This window comes from Apiospora marii, assembly GCF_038362585.1.
Source record: "Apiospora marii strain CBS 49790 chromosome Unknown utg000003l_segment0_segment0, whole genome shotgun sequence".
Classification (NCBI taxonomy): Eukaryota; Fungi; Ascomycota; class Sordariomycetes; order Amphisphaeriales; family Apiosporaceae; genus Apiospora; species Apiospora marii.
In genome coordinates this window covers 7,662,611-7,683,568 of record NW_027117374.1, presented here as the reverse complement: position 1 = coordinate 7,683,568, position 20,958 = coordinate 7,662,611, and the positions used below count along the sequence as shown (strand labels likewise).

Below are 20,958 nucleotides of genomic sequence, written 5' to 3'. Positions count from 1 at the left end.
GGATAAGGCAATCGGTAACCAAACCCACACTGATCGGATGAGTCTTCGACAGGATCAATCAGAGCGATCCATAAGCTCTTGAGTCGACCGTAATGAGGGGTCTTTAGCTGAACCATCAAGCCTTCATTGACTGTACATCTCACCCAGTCCTACTGTCCGCAACCTGGAGCTGGTAGATTGGACAGCAGTTAATCATGTAAAAGCCGAGAAAGCTTCACAAGCAGAATGTGTTCCGAGGCCTAACCTCGAAAAAGCAACATTCATTCTCAGCAGTATCCAGGTTGAGTGAAGAATGAACAGGCAGCTAATTCATTCAGGCATTTACACAGAGTCTAAGGGGGTGGCTAAGCATACTAGCCACATGGACAAAAGTGGCTGTGCCACTGACCAGCACCCATGGAGGAATTGGCACCCATGTTGTTATTGAGCCTTCGTCGCCGTCCGCAAACACATCCTACTTCCCATCTGTCGCGCCGCAAGAGGCTGGATATCCATTGTCCTTGAGTGAAAACACATACCGTAGCGCTGTTGTTATCCCATTGCCAACTAGGACAAAAGACCAACCGCCAATTAAGCCAGGAATATGAAGAAAGCGAACCGCAAACATGGCCAAGCGGAATATCAATATAATCAAATCCCTATGGGTCTCAGACTGGTGGCTATCGTAATTGACGGCTTGTTGAGTTTCGTCTACTCCACGGTGACATGTAAGATCAGTATGTAGGTGTGGTGAAGGAGTGTTTTGTTAAAATGCCTTGGCCTTCCTCGGAAGTCTAATAACAGGCGAGGCCTTTATGCACTCAGTTACGTCATGTAAATATAGAATACTTTAGATACATCTGGAGTCTGGTGGGCTTGTAGAGAAGTGCGGAGAGATATCCCTCAATAGTATACGCACTCTCGTTCTTGTCAGCGCCAACACTTGTCGTTCAGTGTCTATGACTCTTGGGTGTCTCCCATTTACCGCCTCTGGATAACCTCGCCTTTGCCAATTTTGCAAGCCAGTTTCGTACCGCATGTGCACTACGGATACCTGGCTAAGCATCATACAAACACCTGCGCCATATCAGAGCCATTGCTAGATAAGAAAAGTGGCTCGAGAGGGGTGACTCGTAAGGGCCGCCCTTAGCTTAGTGAGAAGCTCAGCGCACTATAAATACTCTCCATCATGCTTTTCTTTCCTCTGTTAGTTCTCCAGCTTTCTCATTTTGAACACACGGTGACTTACAGCTTTTCGACCTTCTGTGTGCTGTTCGATCACCTGTGGTTAGGCGTATACCTCGTTGCGACGGCGGTGGACCTACAAAGTCTTGAATCTGGGGACATGATGGCGTGTGTGAGTCGGAGGCCTCTGCTGTATGGCTGCGGGGGTAGACTCACTCTTGAACGTGGGGGCTCAGCTCGGACTGGACGGCGTTGAACTTTTCCAGCAGTTCTTGGGTATCGCCCGACGTTCTTCCTTTTCAGTACAACGCGCGGACTGGATGTGGGGGGACCTACGGTGACGGGGAGCTGAAAGGGCCTGGGTCGAGGTCTTGTTGGCCATCAAAAAAGTTGGGAACGTCTGGAAAGGACAACGTCCATTCCCCCGTCTCACCAAGAATTTACGGAAGCTCTGACAAAATTTCATTTAAATTTCGGTTCAGTACCTCAAGTTTGCACTCTAGCATCTCCAGCTGGCCCGCCGTTCTTAATGTACTTGATCGGCTCAAAACGGGTGAAGAGCTCACGCGGACGGCAGACTCGATCCGAGTATACCAGTCAGAGGGAAGGTGTGCTCCGACGTGGTTGCGTTCTTGTAAGCGTCTACAAACAGATGTTTTGACAGAATCCGGTCAACGTCGTTTTCGGCGTAGAGCTATTACAGTAACGTTGACCAAATTCTGTCAAAACATCTGTTTGTAGACGCTTACAAGAACGATCGCAGCGCCAGGTAGAGCATATACCACCTGTCAGTAGCTTCTCTCGTTGAGGATAAATCATTTCAAGAGTATTGCAATCGACTTATGAATGTACATCGGAAAGAGAAGCAAAGGCAGAAATTGACTCTGTACCTGCAAGCATGGCGGGGTACATAGTGTCAACAGCTACCCCTACGAAAAGGGTCTAAAACGGAAACTATCAAAGAGTTGAGAGAGGACGCTGGTTTCGCTAGTGACAGTACTGTACTGGCAGGTTGACTTATATGTAGTTCATCTTGCGATGCTAGACTTTTGAGCAGGGAGTGCTTCTTCGTAGCCGGTGGGAAGGTATCCTACCAAGCTCTGCATTCGGATTGTGGACATCATGTTGGTGTGCCCTTTCTGAGCGAATAGCACCAGACCTGGGGTGAACGGGGACACGAACAGCCGCTGATACTGTTATGCCCCATTCTAGGTCGGCGCACTTGCTGGCTTATACGGAGGCACTTTCGGGCCTCTAATTCCCATCGAGTTGTGCGTAGCAAAGCGACGGGGAGGCCGAACTAACTGTTCTGCTTTGCCCGACCGCAGCCTCTAACTGGACCGTTTTCGATGCATTCGCATTGGGACCAGAATCATCCACTGGTGTACTGTACTTTACTCTTGTTGATGTTGGGAACCTCGCCAGGGCAGCTGCTGATCTTGTTCCAGGGCCCAGGTTGGCGTTAGTAGCTTCTTCTCTTCAGCATGTCTTGACGAGGATAAGTTCTTGCGCAGCAGGAAGATTGGGCAGTTGGCCCTAATGGCGCAGGGTCGAGAACCAGCTCCACGCTGCCTTCTAGGGGAGACCTGGCCCGCTAGTCACCCTAGTGCGCCAATGCTACTCTTCTGACTCTGTAGGCCAACAGGTGCGAGCAACTATGAAAGCCAGGACCGGAAACAGCTCGAGACTCTTCGAGCTGATGCAGCAGAAAGACAATAATGTATGTTACTGGATGATTCTCGCTCCATTCGAATCGGCGCACCACGTCGAAAAGGGTGAAATTGGAGACTACGGTCATGCGGACCAGAATGGTTGTTTCGGCCCCCACCATCACTTAAGAATTGGAGGAGCATCGACCCATCTACGCTAACAGCCGTGGTTTCTAGACCTGGCCCGCTGGTTGCGCTAGTGCTCTAGTGCGCCATTGCTACTCTTCCGACGCTGCATTTCAACAGTAGAGCCAACATGTCTGCAGGCAACCATGAAGTCAAGACCGGAAACAGCGCGCGAGGACCTTCGAGCCCTCGACGGATGCAGCGAAAGGAGAATACGCTGCTGGATAGTTCAGGTCCGAGGCGACCGGCCTCTAGATCGGAATGGTACAAGCGGAGCGGGGGAAACATTAGGCTCTGTCTGCGCACTAGAACATGGGCTGCATCACAAGCTGTCTGTCCAGCGTCCATTCCGTCTCTCAGTGCTACTTGCACAACAATACCCATTCTGCTTCACAGTAAGGGCCAACAAAACTCGGGACCGAAAACAGCCCGAGACTCTTCGAGCTTAAACAGCAAAAAGACAGTACTGTATGTTACTGGATGGCTCTGGTTCCATTCGGAATCGGCGCACTTCGGAAAGGGTATAAGGGGAGACTCGGGCGGACCAGAGGTTGTTTGGCCTCCCAGTATCCTTTCTACATACTACTCGGTGGGAATTGAAGAGACCTGAAAGTGCCTCGTGTGGAGCGCCTCTGACATTGTGGCCGTGTAGACGGAATGTATCTTGCTGGCGGCCTTCGTTCTCTTGTGTGGAAATCGCAACCGCCGTACTACCCGCCCCCAAGGGCAAGACGGGGGTGATGGGGAAAGTGGAGCAGTGTGGGGAGTTTGGACAGCGCGGATAATTAAGGACCAGTTCAAATCCTTAATGTTCGTGCGCGAATGCTGGATCATCATTGACCCATATGGCTGGGGCTTACCAACCAATCATTGCTATTTAAATAACTGGAGCACGTGAAGCGAACCGTTACGTAGGCCGGAAAGCCGGAGCTTTGGGTCCGGCCAGCTTGCCACTAGGTAGCATCAAGGCATGCCTCTTGAACGAGATACTGACCTAACCCTAGAGCTTTTTTTCAACCAATCACATAGCCTGTCTTCGACCCAAATAGGTCATGAACAGCTACCGGCACATGTCAAGCGAATGAGATGTGTAGCAATCAGTTCACACAAATCCTAACTAAAGATCGTTGGGGGATTTCGCACTTCAGGAGATAGCAAATGTATTAAGAAGCGGGCTGGTAGCTTCAAGATGGCAGCTTGCTTCACCAGCGATCCATAACACATATCTGTTGCAACGACAACCCCATTGACTCTCCGACTTAGCAGTACTGAATGCTGGCAAACATGGAATCCAACCAGCAAATGTTAAGCCACCTGGCTTACGAGCTTCCACAAGACCCAATTCGCGCTAGCTGCGAGAAGCTAATTGACCCATGCCTCATAGCTTCCTGCGAACACGAACCACAGCACGTCTTCGACTTGCTCGTCAAGTTGGAAGATATCACACAACCCCACCCATGGCAGACCTTCTCTTTCGTAAGCCTCCGTACGCCATGCTAGACATCCCAATAACCAACCATCGTGGCTAACCTGCTCTTCAGACTTCCGAGTCGCGCAGTAGTGACACCCTTGAGCCCGTAGTGCCAACGCCAACGTCGGACCCATCTAGAAAAGAACAGCCTGTCAAGAGGCCCCGGCGGGACAGAGCTCGGTCGGGCTCCTCCGGGTGCTCCACCGATACTAAGAGAGAGAAGAATCGCATCGCCGCCAGTAAATGTCGGGGGAAGAAGAAGGAAGAGGAAAGAATTATTGAAGAGCGATGTCGAATGGTGCAGGTGCAGAATCGCATATTTATGGATTCGGTAGCATCATTGCGATCTGAAGTCCTATCGTTAAAACATGAGATCCTCCGCCATGGATCGTGCAACTTCCCACCAATCAACACTTACATCGCAACTGCCGCGGCGCGTATAGGATGAACCATAGTCCCGATGACAATGAATCAAATTGAACGGCAATTCTTGTCAAGTCTTACTTTTGTGTGTCACTCTTGATACCTTAGGGCGTCCACATGCCAAATTGTAGCGGTTGTTAACTACCACGAGCCAGGTCGGACGCAGTAGGATTCGGGGTGGCACGGCGCTGCCATGTGGGCTGCGATTAGCTTGTTAGCAAGTGAACAAATACCATGGGGCGCCCCCTTATTATCAAGAATATCTACGCGATCTCCCATTTGGACCACAGGACAGGAGAGCGGACTGAGACGGGACGCTAAAAGAGGATTCGTCTCTGCGTCGCACTTACGTGTAGCGAGTAGTTCCACCGGCGGATCTATTAGCTAAATTGTACTGGACGCTGGATGAGCATGGCGTTAGGAGCGGATGGGCTCGGCTTCCAATAGATTGGAGCATTAACGGACGTGCCAATCCGCCTACCCAGCTGTTAACTAGATTCAACCTCACCTTCGTTTTCCTTTGTGGCATTGGGCGAGGTTAGATCGGTAGCCAATATTACAGATTGTTGATACGGGGTTGTGAACTATACTATATTAAACATAACAAATAAACAGTGGCGTAGTGGTGCACCTTCGGGGTTCTGGTATGTCCAGGGCTCCTTCCCTTGAGAAGCGCTTGGTTTAGCACAGACTCGCAGTCGACGTCTCGAGGTATGCTGAAGCGGATTGAAGGGACCGGCTGATGGTATCCTTATGTTGGGACGACCGTACGTAGGCGTTTCCGGGTGATTGACTACGTTCTCCGAATCAGTTCGTACAGCGTAACCACGGGCGATAAGGATCCCGTTGAGGATTCCCCAAAACTGAGCTGGCAGTTGACTTGGATGAGAACATGATTTAGCCCTTCCCCCATATGCGTACCTCGTTCATGGGTTGGGTGACTTCATCGCCGAACCTTATTTCAGATGGTCGAATGGATCAATGCGACTCAGCGAATGAAACCCGCCCAGACGCACCTACACCCACAAGCACGTGGCGGCAGTTCATCCCGCTGCGGGGCTGCGCCTCGATCGATAGGCAGCATCGAGGCTAGAAAAAGCCAGATCGAGCTAAATGAGGGTTGATTGACAGAAAGGTGTTCGCTAGATGACTCGTTGCAAAGCCTCACCCTCTTGTCAATGGCCCATGGTCGAGAATCCAACCACCCACATATTGCCTTATCAACCTAAGGCATGGCATAGGGCTATTATAGAGTTCGCGCTTTATCACAAATCTCTTCTATTCCTAACTCTTTGACAGCTCTGGCTACATCCCCCAGCCAGCGTTGATTATAATGGGCAAGACGTCAAGATAGTGCATAGAGATGGCGCCAGATCTGGAACATGCAGCCTCTGCCCGAGAAATAGTATATCATTAGAGCGGGTGGCGGCTTCCAATAAGAACGAACAATCAGGTTGAGCTAGATATGGGGACCTTCTTCTCCATGTTATTCTTTGCCACTCGCCTGTGTCAATTAGTTACATCTTCTTCTCGCCCATATAGATCTAACTCCCTTGGCCTCTCCAGATAGCGGGGAAGGAAAGCAACTATATTAAAATCACATGGGTCCTACCCGCCACATAAGTGCTCCTCCTCTGCCCTTCCTTGGATACTCTGTTTATCCGTTAGTGCTGTCATTCTCTAATGGAATTGTTAGAGGTATTCCGTCGAGAAAGTGAGGGCGAAGATAGCATGGTAGCCCCCTACGGCGCGGAGGACATCCGGGGCCTGCCCGGCTCCGTGCGGTCCGGACTAATCGCCATCACCTTCTTCGGGTGCCTGTCCCTTGTGTCCGCGAGTAGTTTGTTTTTCTATATCAGCTGCTGGCTACTGAAGTGGCGCTTCTGCAAGCCACAGCAGGAGCGGCGGCGGCCCCTTAGCGCTCTCGAGGTACACTGCAGCAGCCGAGCGACGCAGGCCGACATCCCCGACTACACCATGGGCCTCACGCAGTTGAACCCACCGTCAGCTGTCATTCATTACGACGGACCTCGCTCCCGCTTGCGCTCGTCCTCTCCATACCCATCGTTCTCGGACTACCACAACCAATACCAGCAATTTCATGATTCTGTCGCCGCCTCCACGAGGGGAGGAGACAGAGACAACGGCAAAAGCAAAAACATGCAGCACAAGACGAGCAGACATAAGCGAAGCATCTTTTCGTCTTCTACTGCCTCTTCTCCCTCCACCGAAGTCACAGCCAACCCCTTCCTCCTCCTCATATATAACCTGCTCCTGTCCGACATGATTCAGGCCGCTTCATTCCTCTTGAGCGCGTCCTGGCTGCGGTACGACGCGACTTACAGCGGTTCCGTGACATGTTGGATGCAGGGGTGGCTTGCCATGACGGGGAAGCTCTCCGCGAGTGCTTGTCTGGTGTTCGCGTCCGGCCTTACCTACTTGACCGTGGTGCGGGGCTACAGCGCCTCGCCGCGGGCCCTGTTGGCTTCGATTGGTGCCGTATGGCTGTTCACCCACGTCCTGGCGGGCACGGGTGTCGCCATTGCGCACAACGGGCGGGGAGGTGGTGGCTGGTTTAGCTGGTCTAATGGCTGGGTAAGTTTAACTGTTTTCTTTAGTGTAGCTGCTTCCAATTTTCAACAGCTACGATTCTGGCTAGGCTACTTCTGGATCTTTCTGTCCGTGGGCGTGGCCATCCTAATCTATGGCGCCATCTTCACCACCATGCTGCGCCAAAAGAAGCTGTCGTGGCGACACATGCCGGACTTGGAGGAAGGTGATGAGCAGCCCACCCGATTGGACTGGGGCAGGAAGGCGCCGCCCCGGCCGTCGGGCTATCACCCGGCATTCCTGGTTTACCCCTTCATATATCTGGTGGTGACAGGCCCGTTGGCGACGGGCCGCATGCTGACCATGGCCGGGTACAATGTCAGTATGTCCTACTACTTCTTCGCGGGCGCCCTTTCGGCATCACACGGGTTCTTGAATGCGACCCTGTGGTCCATGTGCATCTTATTCATCGACAGACGGGAGCAGGAAGAGCTGGGGCTCGACCGGTTCATGCGGACGCCCAAGGAGCGGACGTACGGCAACATGGTGTGGATTAAAGGGGGGCCGGGGCCGGCGGTGGGAGCTGTCTTTAGCGGTGGCGACGACAGTGGCGAAGTATGGAGGGGATTGTGGACCCAACAGTTGGTCGGTCGTGGTGGTGGCGATGGTGGTCAGGCAATCTGGCACAGCCAACACAGCGCCAAGGCTCGCCCTTGGCCGGATTCTAGCTCACAGCACAGCTTGAACCGGCAGGCGATGGGTCCAAGTGAAAGAGGCAATGGCGAGGCTACGGAGATGCATATTTTCACAACCGTCACCATTGAAGCCTCGGAGGACGGCATTGGATTGTCGGAGAGCTTAGAGTCTTAATTTTAACTAACGTACTCCACAAGTGAATTGAACACTTTCGTTCCTTCGTACAATAAAGATATAAGTTAATTCCACCACAACGTATATTATCTATTAAAATTAATCGGAATCCTCATCTCCAGGCACCTCTATATTACTCGACAGGCACGAGCATTATGCCCGGGCTCTCCGCACGTTCTACAACATTGTGAGCGCGCTCCGGACGTCCTCGTACGATCACTGCTCCGACGCGATTCGTTCTGTAACTGTCCATCAACTTCCCTTTGAGGCTGTAAGTCTTCTCCAGCTTGTATCCGAAGTGATCCTCCTTCCTGTAGTCGTTTCCTTTTCGTACGGCGGCGCCGGCTAAGCATTTCATTTGCCTCTCGTAGTGCACTTACCTCACCCTCTAAAAGAGCGAGCCGGTGCATAACCTGCGTTGTACCTTTCGAAATCTGGTTAAGCCCAGCTAAAATGGACATCGGAGAGCTATTTTGATGCCGTATAATACGGGTTCGAACGTATTCGATTTGGGATTCAGCTTCAATTAGGTTGTTTGGGTCTTTGATTCCCACGGTATAGGTAGGCCGGAAGAGGTCGTCGGAGGCATCGGCTTACGGAGCTTCACATCCAACTGCGAAATCACATATTCCGGATCGTAAGGTACAAGTTCTGCCCCTCAGAAACCCCCCTGTATATTCGAGACGGTGAAAGTTGCCTGGAACGCTTTCAAGAACGCTGGTAGGAAGCCCTCCTTTGAGATGTGGGTGATATGCGCCCGCATAAGACCCTCGATTTCTTCCCCGTACGACCTTTTCAACGCACAAAAACAGCCAAGAGTTTGGAGCTTATGCAACGAATGAGCAGGCTTACAGAGTGTGATAATCGGGTTCTCTTTGCAGTAGAGCTCGAAAGCTGTCGAGTGGTGGCTCTCATGGCCGTCAAGGATCAATAGGTGCGTTTTCCCGGCAAAGATAATGTACGGAGGGATAGCGTAACCGTACGACCCGACGCCCTGGATAACTGTAACCCATTCCCGGTTCCCTTGCTTAACTACTCTAGGCCTTCCGCGGCAATCGGAGGTGTAACGACCATTTCAGACGAGATTTGGGCCATAAGAAAGCCGGTCTCGTCGAAGTTATAAAATATCCTCTTCTTGAATCCCATACTTATCAATTGTATTCCGTACGAGGGTAAACCACGCGCGATACGCATCGGGATCTTCGCAGACGACTCTCTGATAGCCGATTATTCGATTAAAACGCGTCCGGAGGTCTGGTTGTCGTCGTACGAAGCTGGAGGCCCAGTTGACGCCGAATGTTCCGCGTCGCGTAGACTGAGCAGTCGATTCGCCATATCTTCAACACCACTTATCCGAGGCGAAAACGATCGCGAATCTAGGTCGAGTATATATCGTACGATTGACTGCTCTTCGGAATTCGTAAGCTTTTGTGTTGGCGACTGCGTATCCCGCCGTGCAATACCACCGCAATACCGGTGACGTATGGTTGTATGGGGGGCATCGTATATTCGCGCTGCGGATCGTACGCTTAACTGAGTCTTTTCGAAGCGCTTGGAGCGCCAATTGAATATCGCTCTCTTTCCATTGGCCTACCATCGTAGGTAGTGGAAGTATAAACAATAAAATGTAGGCTGTGTGAAATTGAAAGAAAGTGTTCAGTTGGACCTTGGACTACATTATTTGATTCTTCCGTTGCGTACATAAAATGGGTCACGTGGTAAAGCCACAAAAAGAACGGCATTGAGCATAGTCAAAGGCCTTGTTACGAAAAAGTAACGATTCGCCATATTCATCTACGGAACCATGTCTCACATCACGTTCCCCGTGCCATACTAACCCGGCACGACTTTCAGTATCCAGCAAGTGGCCCGTTTTGCTTTGATGAATTCACTCCACAACCCTAATTCGATTCAGTCTCATTTCCCTTGGGCGCCACTGCCTCGACGGCGGACACCAGATCCCGCAAGAACCGTCACTGTGTACTCTGGTCCCACCCGCGCCGTTTCCAGTGGTTTGCGTCTCGGGCCGGAAACAGCCCGCCTTTGGCGTCAACAACGCCACGCAGGGACATGCCGTGCGCGAAGATGCACCAGACGTTGTCGGCGGCATCGAAGGATGAATGCGTCCGCCGCAGCGTCTGCATCACCTGCGCCAGGTTGTGACCTAAGTTGGTGTCGAATAAGGGCTGCTGCCCCTTGGTGTAGCCGCTACACCCTCCTCGTCCACGGGACGTGCTGAGGCCGCGGAGCAGCTGGCACAGCATATCCATGGCAGATGTGGCAGAGCTCGAATTTTGACCTCCCGGACAGGTTCCGTAAGTGGCGATTACCTTCGCGACAGCGCGCAGCACTTCATCGGGAATCTCCTCGGGTAGCGCAGATGCAGCAGTGGGCAGGGGGAGCTGCAGGGACGGATGCAGCTCGCCTCCGCGGTGACAGATGTCGCCACCGAGGAAGATGAAGGTGTCTTCTTCATCCCCTACGGCCGCGGCGGTGGTTCGTACCAGGCCAGACATATGCCCCACGGCGTGGCCGGGCGTATCTAGTAAGTAAAAGGAGCCGTCTGCAAAGAAGTCGATGGTGTGGAAACCGCCGATCTCAAGCATCGAGGAGCCGAAGTCGACCTCGTGCAGTTTACGACCTCTAAAGTTTCCATGGAATCAGTACCTTAAAGCTGATAGGAGTGGATGACCTTCCCAAAGGTACTGGGGAGTGCTTACTCAAATAATCGTCTCGCAACTCGCTCTTGGGGTTCGTGGAGTAGCCCGGGAGGTGCGCTTTGGTGAACCCTGTACCGACAACAATTTCTGTGGATTTGGGGAAAGAATTGGGATCGCCAATGTGGTCGAAGTGGTGGTGACTATTGTTCTCACAGTCAGTAGGCCAGATCAGTTCGTTTCCTTTATGCTTTCATTAATTCCTCGGGTTGCACCTTTTTTTTTCTCTCGCTGTCCAGCCACTCAATACCTTTGACCAAACCAGAAACCGACTCCTCATCATCGAATTTATCTTTTCCTTATACTATTTTAAAATATCAAATATTTTCCATGTTTCCCGAGGGGCTGAAAGCCGTGCCAAATCACCCTTTCCATGACAGGTGAATGGACATGAGGAATAAAAAGGGGCAGAACTCACCTCCAAATCACACTATCCACCTCTTGCGGATCCACACTGCCCTCCTTCAGTATGTCCGCTACGCTTTTGTCCTGACCAATCTTCCATCCTCCATCGGCTATATCCCGCAGGGCCTGAGGAGAGTAGACATCGTCAGGGTGGGTGGGTGCCCCAAGATCCCAGACGGCCTTTTTCCTTTTCCCTGCCGGCGCCGCGTCGTTCTCCAATCCACTACCCACGCCGTCGCTGAGCTGTTCGATCAAGAAGCACCACGTCGTGATAGGCTGTATAATGCGCAGACCATCGAGCGGCGTCATAAGTTTGCTCTCTAACTGTTCGTTGCGGATGCTCATGGTAGAGTCAATAATGGAGATCTTGGCTGTTGCGCCGGGCGGCGCATGGAGTTGCGGCCGCGTCCCTTGTTCACTTGACATGTTTACCAAGCCTGTTTAGCAATTTAGCGAATAACTTGAAGTCGTCTTGTTGTTTTCTTCCAGTACAAAAGAAATATGGACGATGTGACCTTTTCCTTTGGATGGGGTACGCTTCTCAAAGGTTTAGGCTCATGTCTAGCTATGCCTTATTGATATTAGCTCCCCATATAAGTGCGGGGGTCCAATACGTCACTGTGACCTTGTAGCCATCGGGTACCTGAATTATGGAGGCCATATTCGAAACAATCCTCTAGGACGCCAGGTGGGCTCCAGGCTGTAATTGTAACTGTGACGTAACCTTGCGCACATCCCCCACAGTACAAGAAGTGCCACATAATTCCGAAGCTATTGGCACCGCTCGGTGACCGGCTTCTATTTCCATATCCTCGCACTTGTTCTAGTGGAGCCGACTCGTTAACCACTAAACTAGGCCATGCCCGGAAATTTCAAGTCCTTGGGTTTCGGCGTGGCAAGCAACAAGCACACGCACCCCATTACCACATCTCTTTTGGAAAACTTGCTCTTTATCCCAGTCAAATGCATCACGGCATTGCCTTTCTTCTTCGCTCTGAATGCCTTCTACGCCAGCCTCGGGTTGGTAACAGTAAGGAAGACCAAAGTCATCCGTGACGCACCGTCGAGAAACACGAGCCGCATGCGTCGCTGCACTCAACGCTGTCCTCGCCCCAGCGATTCTGATTTGATATCGATATCCCCGACCTACGTTACCGTTGCCGAATCCAAGGGCTGACGAAGGATTGGAGTGCGGCTGCAGGCGAGCTTGTTTTTACAACGAATAATACCCCATACATGGCCGAGACACCGTATCAGATCATGTATTGAAGATATATATGATTCTTGCAACGTTTTCCTGCTTCTCGGCCGCCTTTCGCATGCTGTTTGCCAGCGGAGTCTGAGAACGGGTGTTTGCCGTATCCAGGGAATAGCCAAATGCTCTCGGTAACGGTAGAAATGCGTTTCGCCGATGACACGCATTCCAACCGCTCCCAAACTCGATTTAAGCTCCGCACGATGCGGAAGTAACATAGGTTCGGATGAGTTCTCGAAGATAATTCGAAACATTGAGCATCCCAATGTAGTCGGCAGCTGCGACGTAGACAAGCATCTGGCGCTGGGACACGGGAAGTGGACGCTGATCTGGACTGCTCCAGTTGGTTGGCGGGGTCTGTCCGTTTTAGGTAATTTAGCTACCCCGCCGGTTCTACTTGCTGAATTTCGGGTCAGCTCCACTTGCAAGCCCATTGTAACGCAGTTAGGGAACATAGGAAACCTTTCTTGCTAGTGATGAACCTCAATCTCCGATTGGCTATACAAAAGGGAGCCAACACTCGTATCTTCTTCTCTACGTCGGTGTCATCTCTACCTGTCATGCCAGGAACAGTGGGTTTTTCTGGAAGTCAGCGTCTGCCATGGCAGCTGGACGCGACCCAACACATGTCGCGCAGCAGACTTGGGGCGAATGGGGACACAAATGAGCGCCAGTACTGTCGGGCTCCATTGTTGGTCAGTGGCGCACTTGCCGGCTCACACCGAGGCAGTTTCGGGACCTGCAGCGAAGCGCAGGTCGTAGAGTAGACTCATCGTGACCCGGGAGCTGTTTGCAGCTGGCTAGCGTTTGAAGAGTTAGGAAGACAGGAAGGAAGTGGCATGATTGATGAGAGTTTCGGGCTGCCGTATTTAAAGCAGAATAGATCTAAATTGTAGATAACACCAGGAAGTTGTCACGAATTTCAGTTGCCTTATTCATTACTCTCGGATCTTTGTCTTCTCATTCTTTGCCCTCAGTGCATGCATGCAACGGGTTTGAACACCAGTCTCATCTGCCAATGCACACTCATCAGCAGGTCAGTCAATTAGCTCACTTCCTACCCCGGCATAGATGTGGACGAGCTCCTCACCGTATGATGCTAAGACTGCAAAAGCATCAGTAATTTCGTATATGGCATGTATGTTAATATTAGCATCTATATCAAGGTGATGATGGATGATGCTGCCAACACCATGGAACGCTGGGACTATCAACGCCATTGCTAGCGCGCTATCTGCGCCTTCGATGTAGCTTGACTACTATGGGTTCCAGGCGGTCGCCCCTACAAGACCTGGAGAAAAACCAAAGGCAAAATCCAAAAGAAGACAGCCCACTGGATCTTTCCCCTTGGTCTCTACCGGCATGGGTTCCTCCTTCGTCACAAGCATCCCACCGACTCCCAGGAGAATGGTGATATGGCATTGACGACGACAGAGCTATTTACAATATGCTGACAACTGCAGACCGCTTGAAGCAATGCGGGTATAAGATGATACCAAAGAAAACGCAATAGGAAAACAAGATCGAAGACCCAACGTAACCAGCCATCTTCTTCATCGCATCATCCCCTCGTAAACCCCTCTCAGTAGTGTCTTTTCGGTGCCCGCCGCGACTGTCTCCTCACCTCCCGAGCATCTTGGGGATAGTAAGGCACAGGCGGCGGCGTCGTGGGGCTACGGCCGCGACTGCGGCTGCTACTCCCGTAGTAGGCGGGACGGATAGTCGTAACGTTACTGACCTCGGTGGATTTGTGGCGCGGGCTGCGGCCGTTATTATGACTATAGTTATGGTGACGATGGCCACGATGATGACCATGTCTATGGCGCGAGCTCGAGCGGTGCATCTCATGGGGGTATGGGTGGCCTGGGTAGGTGCTGGTGACTGGAGGCTCGTCTTGCGCACCGAAGGTGCTGCCCCAGATGTCTGGCTTGCCCAGGTTTGTGCATGAGCGGATGATCCACAGAATCAGTAAAAACCCCGCGATGGACCCGATGACAATGCCGGCTATGGCGCCGCCTGACAAGTTGTTGCCGCCCGAGTCGTTGCCGATGTCGGTTACGACAGTAGCCGTCGCCATCGCTTGCCGCAGATGTAGTGCGTGGGTCAGGGTCGACGGGAGCGTCCGCGTTCGCGTCCACGCCAGCGGCAGGTTGGTTAAGGGAGCCATTGTTTCGCACCTTCTAGGATTTTTCTTCTTTTTCGTCTTTTTGTACCTCTGGATTTGTGCCACAGAGTCTCTGTGCAGTGTTGCCGTGGGATCTAGAAGAACCTGAAGGGGTTTTCGGTGCCTTCCTGATTGCGAAATGCGAGTCACTGGACTGCAACTGAGTTATGACCCGGTCGTACGATGGCTTTGGTTTTTACACTACCAGCAAATTGAATTGTTGTGTATGATTCGTAGGCCCGGTGGGCTATCCGTTTTGCCTTTCAGAGTATCCCGGCTAACTAACTGAGAAAGCCAATTCCATTCCAACCCAAACTCAATTGAAGGGCGGAACTCTGTCGAGTTTTCTATTCTTTCGGATGCACTGGGGAATCTTGGTGCGGCAGATGGTGTGCATGTGTATGACGACATTGTTAGGTCAACTGTTTCCGAGTCAGGTTAACACAAGATTTTCACAATTTCTCTCAATTCTATGCAGGAGGCTGGGCATATAATGTCTTGAACATATACGTAGAGGGCTACTCTTCTCTGTTACTGGCCCTCCAATTCAAGGATTCAATTTAAGGATATCCTCTCCGAGCGGCCGGACCAAAACATGCGTACTATGAGTAGTATGATGTAAATTGACCATACTAACCCGCATCATCATCACAACTTGTCGTACGATAGCCGTCCATGGAGGAGAAGATCTCCGAAAGGAGGGTAACGCTCGGGACATATAGGAAATCAACAGGGTGCAATCGTCATGGTAATTCCCGAAAGAACGCCTCACGCCCACAGTAATTGACCACAGGACCACAGTAATTGAGTCGCAGTGGTGACGATGCTTTTTCCGTGCTTCCAGACATCGGATGTGTTGATTGATTAACAGCCACCCGCGGTCTTCAGCTGGTACGATTTGTAAGGCGCACATCAATGTATATATTTCGAAAGGTGGCGATCCTTTGACAGACAGAATATATCAGGAGCTATCGACTAAACGGTTCAGTTCATACTCACAGCATTACTTTCGGGTTTAGTCAACACTGCAGTTATTCACGTCATAGTAATAGTACATTCAAGGCACGAACAAGCCATGTCGAAACTACATCACACACTCCCGCATAGCGGCAAGCCCAACGTGTGTAAGAGCGAACCTCTTATCTTCCATCTCTCCATTCCATAATCTTCTTTCCTTTTTCCTTCTGCAAAGAATGATGTGCCTTCGGCGAGCCCAACTTCTCGTACTGTGCCTGGCGCTCCCGTACGGCATGGGGCAATAGCCGGGTTCCCGCGCCACCAGGATATTACCATTAGGGATAAGTACTACCTATAATGGAACCTGGACAATAGACTCAGGAGTGCTGGGCACCAAGCTTCATCTAACGTAGTGAATCTACTGGGAGCTTTCAAAAGTACATACCAATGTACAATAAAGCTCGAGAAAGATATTTCCTCTCCTCAGGGACGTTTTCCTATTCGCAGACATGTTAGACGTCAGAGTGGTACGCTTATCACAACATATGGGCATTCGAGGCCGTGGGTAGGAGACCTAACTAGAAGTACTTCTCAAGGCAAGATGAGTGTTAGCCTTTCACTGAACCGGAGCCCTGAAGATCCATGTCAAGGCCCAAACTATGTATGAATTGGAAGAGAATCATGACCCATACCTGAGCACGACGGCTAAACTCCCCATTTGTGTGGAGTCTACGGTTGAGTTAGGCAGTCACAGACGTGGCATGAGGGAAATAGGACTGGCCTAATGTAATTAATATTGTAAGATCACATGGTGGGGTTGGATGTCAAGCATTTAAGCTGCACTTTTCCTCTACATTTTTTTTACCATGGTAGCATCGTTTCCATACACCTCCAATTCCGACGTGCACGGCGTCAATTCGCACCCTATACCTCGTTAGATTGAAAACGAGTTCTCTAAGACAATTTCTCCGCAATTCAGATGGGTGAATGAAGGAGGTTCCTACTAGTGCAGGACGTCCTAGCTTCAGGCGCTACTGTGGTAGGCAATTAGGCAGCGCTGGTTGCACATCTTTGGCCGACTACTTTGCTTATAAGCCCAATTGAAGATGACCACCGGAGACGATATCACCGCTCTCTCCTTTTTGTGTAAAGCCGATCTTGTCCCTCTGAACTTCTGTGACACGGGAATTGGTGAGGACATCGACCTGGTCTCGAGGGAATCGGGTTTCCGCATATTTGGACAAGGCCTCATCATAGGTATTGAGGATGTGGTCAGGTCAGCGGCAGCCAACCATCCCGATATGCCTGAATGACGATAACTGGGTATCTAGCAACGACTGGGTTGCGCTAGGGCGTCTTGAAACGATACTGACTTCGTTTGAGAGTGTACTCAAGGATCTGGAGGGCGATGGGCAAGTCAGACGCCGCGATACCGGTCTCCGTGGGTCATATGGTAACGTCTAAGATGTTCTACTATCATACGAGTTCTCACTGAAGCAGTTGGAGGATACCAGACGCATTGCTGATGGAATCCCTGATCCCATCCAGTTCGAAGTGGGCGCCAACGCCGCCTGGGATAAGGTGAACGACTATCACAACCGACTTGACGATATCTATTTTTATTCCGCATCACTTGCTATCCATCCTACCTACGGACGGGTAAAGTTTTCGCACTTCTGGGACTGTCACCCCGACTGTCTAGCAACTCCAAGACCATCGTGAAAACACACTGGGAGAGGGAATGCAAGATCGATCCTGTCCCCCCGATCTTATCCCATCTGCCCCAACGCCAACCGGCTTTGAACCATCCCAAGCTGCGCGCCGCATCAATGAGGTAGGCGGGTTTCTACAGCAGGGTCAGCCGCAGGGCGACCGGGCGTTGGACATCAAGGTTGACGAGATATAAACCTGGATAGCTGAAGACCTGATCCGGTTGGTCAGTACGTTCCCGATCCCATCGCTTATTGGCGCGCCAGAAGAAGCAAATACCCGAGACTTTCGCAGACGGCGCTAGATACGCTTACCATCCGGCCCATATCGGCGGAGTGCGAGCGCTTATTCTTGGCCGCCGGCATGCTGCTCGACCGTTACAGAACAGCCTCGATATTCTCATTATCGGTCAGTCATGGCGCTTCGATCCTGGCTGTAGGCAGGGATCCTGCTGGATGGGAAGGCCGACCCGGTTGCCGTCTCAGCCGCAGAGCGGCTGGAAAGTGAGTCATTACAACGAATGAGCTATAATGAGCAGGCCACCCGCGTCACCAGATGGGTAGCGGAAGGGAAACTGCGACCTATTCTAGGCGACAAATCCAGGGGCGACAAATCCAGGGGCGCCGGCAAGACCCACGATAGCCCTGAAGTGTCAACCATATCCAACCAATCATATCAAAACAACGACCCAGCTAATTCGGCCCGTCAAATCAGGGATTGTATCAGCCAGCATCAACAAATTCACATGTGACCTGTTGGTTTGGTTGTTTACAGGCTTGGTCCAGATCTATTGTCACACGCAGAACCTGCTGGCATGCACACCGGCCCACGGGTATTAGCGGATGTTTGAATACGGGTTTCTTGAGACAAAGTAAACGTACCGGTTGGTAAAGTTACCAGGGTTGGTGTTTCCAGTTGAAGAAGGCATTTTAGTGGCCGTGTCGTTAGGAAAGCGAAGATGATTGATATTCGATGTCTATAGATGTTGAGGAGAGCGACGGTACTGGGCTGGAAAAATCGAGGTAAATTAGATGGAACTCAGGTCCTCCTTTCACTAGTGGATTGCTGAATGCCATCATACTGATGACCACACTCCTCAACCTGTGAAAATTTGCGGCGTTGACACATATCGTGAGCAAGAGGGGATGTCGCGTTATGGCACGCGACCAGAAACCGTAATATTCCCAGATAAAGGTAAATGTGATACAACTGCCATGTAACAGTGACGTTAGGTTGGCCATGTTGTAGGTGAGCATGGGTGACTGGAGGGTGGTGGGTCTGCCGTGCATCTCCCGATCCTGCCACAGCTACATGGTCGGTGCCGCTTCGAAGAGCGGGATGAAAGTATTGTCACCAAAGCTGATAATAAAGGAACTGGGATGGGGTTGCCGGTATTGTTGTGTCGCAATTTGGCGTTGAGGAAGGGTTGTATCCGCTTTCGTCTGTAGGAGATGTTGTATAGGTCAGCAGGTTGTTGGCGAGCTTTCAGGATCACCACTCCGCTTTGTATATATCGTCGTTGATTGGCGATACCTCCTTGTATGTAGTGAAGGACGCTCAATAGTGAGGCGCTGCATGAGCCCTCTACCCAAAATCTTGGACCACTTTACCTTTCATAGTCTGACACTAAAAGAACGCGAAAATATAATCTGCAAAGCGTTCAATTTTAATTACAAGAACAGAAATGCAGGACTCAGGATGTAGAGAGTTGCTGATGGCGCCGCCGCGCAAAACGATGACTCGGACGGATGGGGCCACAAACAGGCACCGGTACTCTCGTGCCCATTCTCGGCCGTGGCGCACTTGCCGGCTCATACGGAGGCACTTTCCTGTCCTGGTCCCTCCAGATTCTACCGAGTAGTGTGCAGAAAAGGGACTTTGGGAGACCGAAACTAACATTTGGTTCGCGTGACTGTAGACTCTGAAAGTCATCCTAACCACTCTGTTTGTTATCGTACCGTTTTCGATCTAATGCCGATCCCGCAACTCCCTAGAATCATCCAGCGGCATGCAGTACTCTCTTTCTGCTGCATACGGCAAGAGCTTGAAGTTCACATGGGCCGTTTCCCCTGCTGAGACCGGTTGGTCCCTACTGAGTAATTATGGCATACTAGCGCGACTGGCGGGCTAAGTCTTCTAGACGTACCGTCATTAGCGTCGAGCATCCCGCGTCACTAGTGTCAACCCCCAATCTCCAACCTGCGCAAGAATTTATTCTTGTCAAATCGCGGTAACTAGAAGCCGAGCCAAAAATGGTTCTGGAACCAGGTCAGGAAGTGCCCGGGCTAGGTTACCTTCACCAAAGTCGAGCTCATTATGCCATCAGCATTTCATGAGCGTGTCGCTTGTGAACTGTTCCTCCTGTATCGGTAGCACGACTCGATTCTCGTGAACCAAGTTTGCGTTTCGCTTCTCACGTGTCGTGTCACAGCCGCCCGGCTTGCTTCCATTGACACAAGGTCGCTTGAACAAGCCTTTTTTGCGCCTGCGTCGTGCACTGCAGTTGTTTCTCCAATGCTTGGAGCCCATCCAAAGCACGCTTCAACAGAACATCGGCGGGCACCTTAGCCGCCCTTTTGCGTCGCCGCATAAGCCTCTCCTCCATCTTGTGTGTACGCAAAGTAAATGATGTGCGAAAGCTGGGTTGGAGTTGCGTGCAATCTTGATTGGGGGTGCCGTACTCATGTGCCTCATCTTGCGCTTGCCAGCGCAAATTTTCTGCTTGTAGAACTTCTCGTGGGGCCGAACACAATCGGTGGTTATTTGGAGTTGATAAAGGATCGGTAGAAGAGAGAACGGAGACTGGTGTTCGTTTAGGTTGTGCTCGCCGTCGTGGCTGGCAGGATCTTCCAATAGTGGGAAGCGGCTGGGGCCCCGAAAGTTGGATTGTACGATCTTCTGCACTTGTGAGAATCGTGGTCTGTCGTGAGGAAGAGCATGTATCGTAGCTCATTCTAGGCAAGGGTTGTGTCGTTGATTTGTGTGCATCGGCAGGGTGGACATATTGTGGCCATAGTACCATATCATGTTGATCCTGGCCGCATTGTGGATTAAAGAGAAGACCGCCATCGGAAAGGAAGACGGGATGGATTGTTCCCTGCGCATTGGTCAGTTAGGATATCGAGAATCCTAGCTTGGCTATTTCCGCTCGTCGTCCTAAGTCGTTGGATTGAGCTTGGTGGATTGAAATTATCGGCCTTCGGCAACCGAGAAAGTACGGCACGGCCCAGTAGCTTCAGTTCATAGGAAAAGCTCACCTCAGGTAACGTGTAGTGGTTAGCTAGTGCTGCTGAGGGTATAAAACGCGCTGCGTATTGATTAGTCTTAGCCCAAGCTTGCTCGTTGAAGATATCTGGCAGGTCCAGCCCGCTGAAATCCGCAATAGAACTGCAAGAGGGAAAAGGTGCCGCCCACGATGCGTTGTGAATAGATTCCAT

At 51.3% G+C, this 20,958-nt stretch overlaps 6 protein-coding genes across 6 annotated transcripts; 3 read left to right on the top strand and 3 right to left on the bottom strand.

The window, feature by feature from the left end:
* Window positions 1-4,283: 4,283 nt before the first annotated feature.
* On the top strand, window positions 4,284-4,918 carry PG985_005872 (uncharacterized protein; the record flags this gene model as incomplete). The annotated part of the gene is made up of 2 exons (XM_066825641.1): window positions 4,284-4,475; window positions 4,541-4,918. The coding sequence occupies 2 exons, from the start codon at window positions 4,284-4,286 to the stop codon at window positions 4,916-4,918; spliced, it is 570 nt and encodes a 189-aa protein (XP_066688801.1).
* Window positions 4,919-6,624: 1,706 nt separating this feature from the next.
* On the top strand, window positions 6,625-7,594 carry PG985_005871 (G protein-coupled glucose receptor regulating Gpa2-domain-containing protein; the record flags this gene model as incomplete). Its single annotated transcript, XM_066825640.1, has 2 exons — window positions 6,625-7,488; window positions 7,553-7,594. The coding sequence occupies 2 exons, from the start codon at window positions 6,625-6,627 to the stop codon at window positions 7,592-7,594; spliced, it is 906 nt and encodes a 301-aa protein (XP_066688800.1).
* Window positions 7,595-10,286: 2,692 nt separating this feature from the next.
* On the bottom strand, window positions 10,287-11,861 carry PG985_005870 (uncharacterized protein; the record flags this gene model as incomplete). Its single annotated transcript, XM_066825639.1, has 3 exons — window positions 10,287-10,956; window positions 11,006-11,173; window positions 11,449-11,861. The coding sequence occupies 3 exons, from the start codon at window positions 11,859-11,861 to the stop codon at window positions 10,287-10,289; spliced, it is 1,251 nt and encodes a 416-aa protein (XP_066688799.1).
* Window positions 11,862-14,272: 2,411 nt separating this feature from the next.
* PG985_005869 (uncharacterized protein) lies at window positions 14,273-14,857 on the bottom strand (the record flags this gene model as incomplete). Its single annotated transcript, XM_066825638.1, has 1 exon — window positions 14,273-14,857. The coding sequence occupies one exon, from the start codon at window positions 14,855-14,857 to the stop codon at window positions 14,273-14,275; it is 585 nt and encodes a 194-aa protein (XP_066688798.1).
* Window positions 14,858-16,917: 2,060 nt separating this feature from the next.
* Window positions 16,918-17,275, top strand: PG985_005868 (uncharacterized protein; the record flags this gene model as incomplete). The annotated part of the gene is made up of 2 exons (XM_066825637.1): window positions 16,918-17,087; window positions 17,143-17,275. 2 exons carry the CDS (start codon window positions 16,918-16,920, stop codon window positions 17,273-17,275), a joined length of 303 nt encoding a protein of 100 aa, XP_066688797.1.
* A 2,671-nt stretch (window positions 17,276-19,946) lies between these two features.
* Window positions 19,947-20,958, bottom strand: PG985_005867 (uncharacterized protein; the record flags this gene model as incomplete). Its single annotated transcript, XM_066825636.1, has 2 exons — window positions 19,947-20,618; window positions 20,779-20,958. The coding sequence occupies 2 exons, from the start codon at window positions 20,956-20,958 to the stop codon at window positions 19,947-19,949; spliced, it is 852 nt and encodes a 283-aa protein (XP_066688796.1).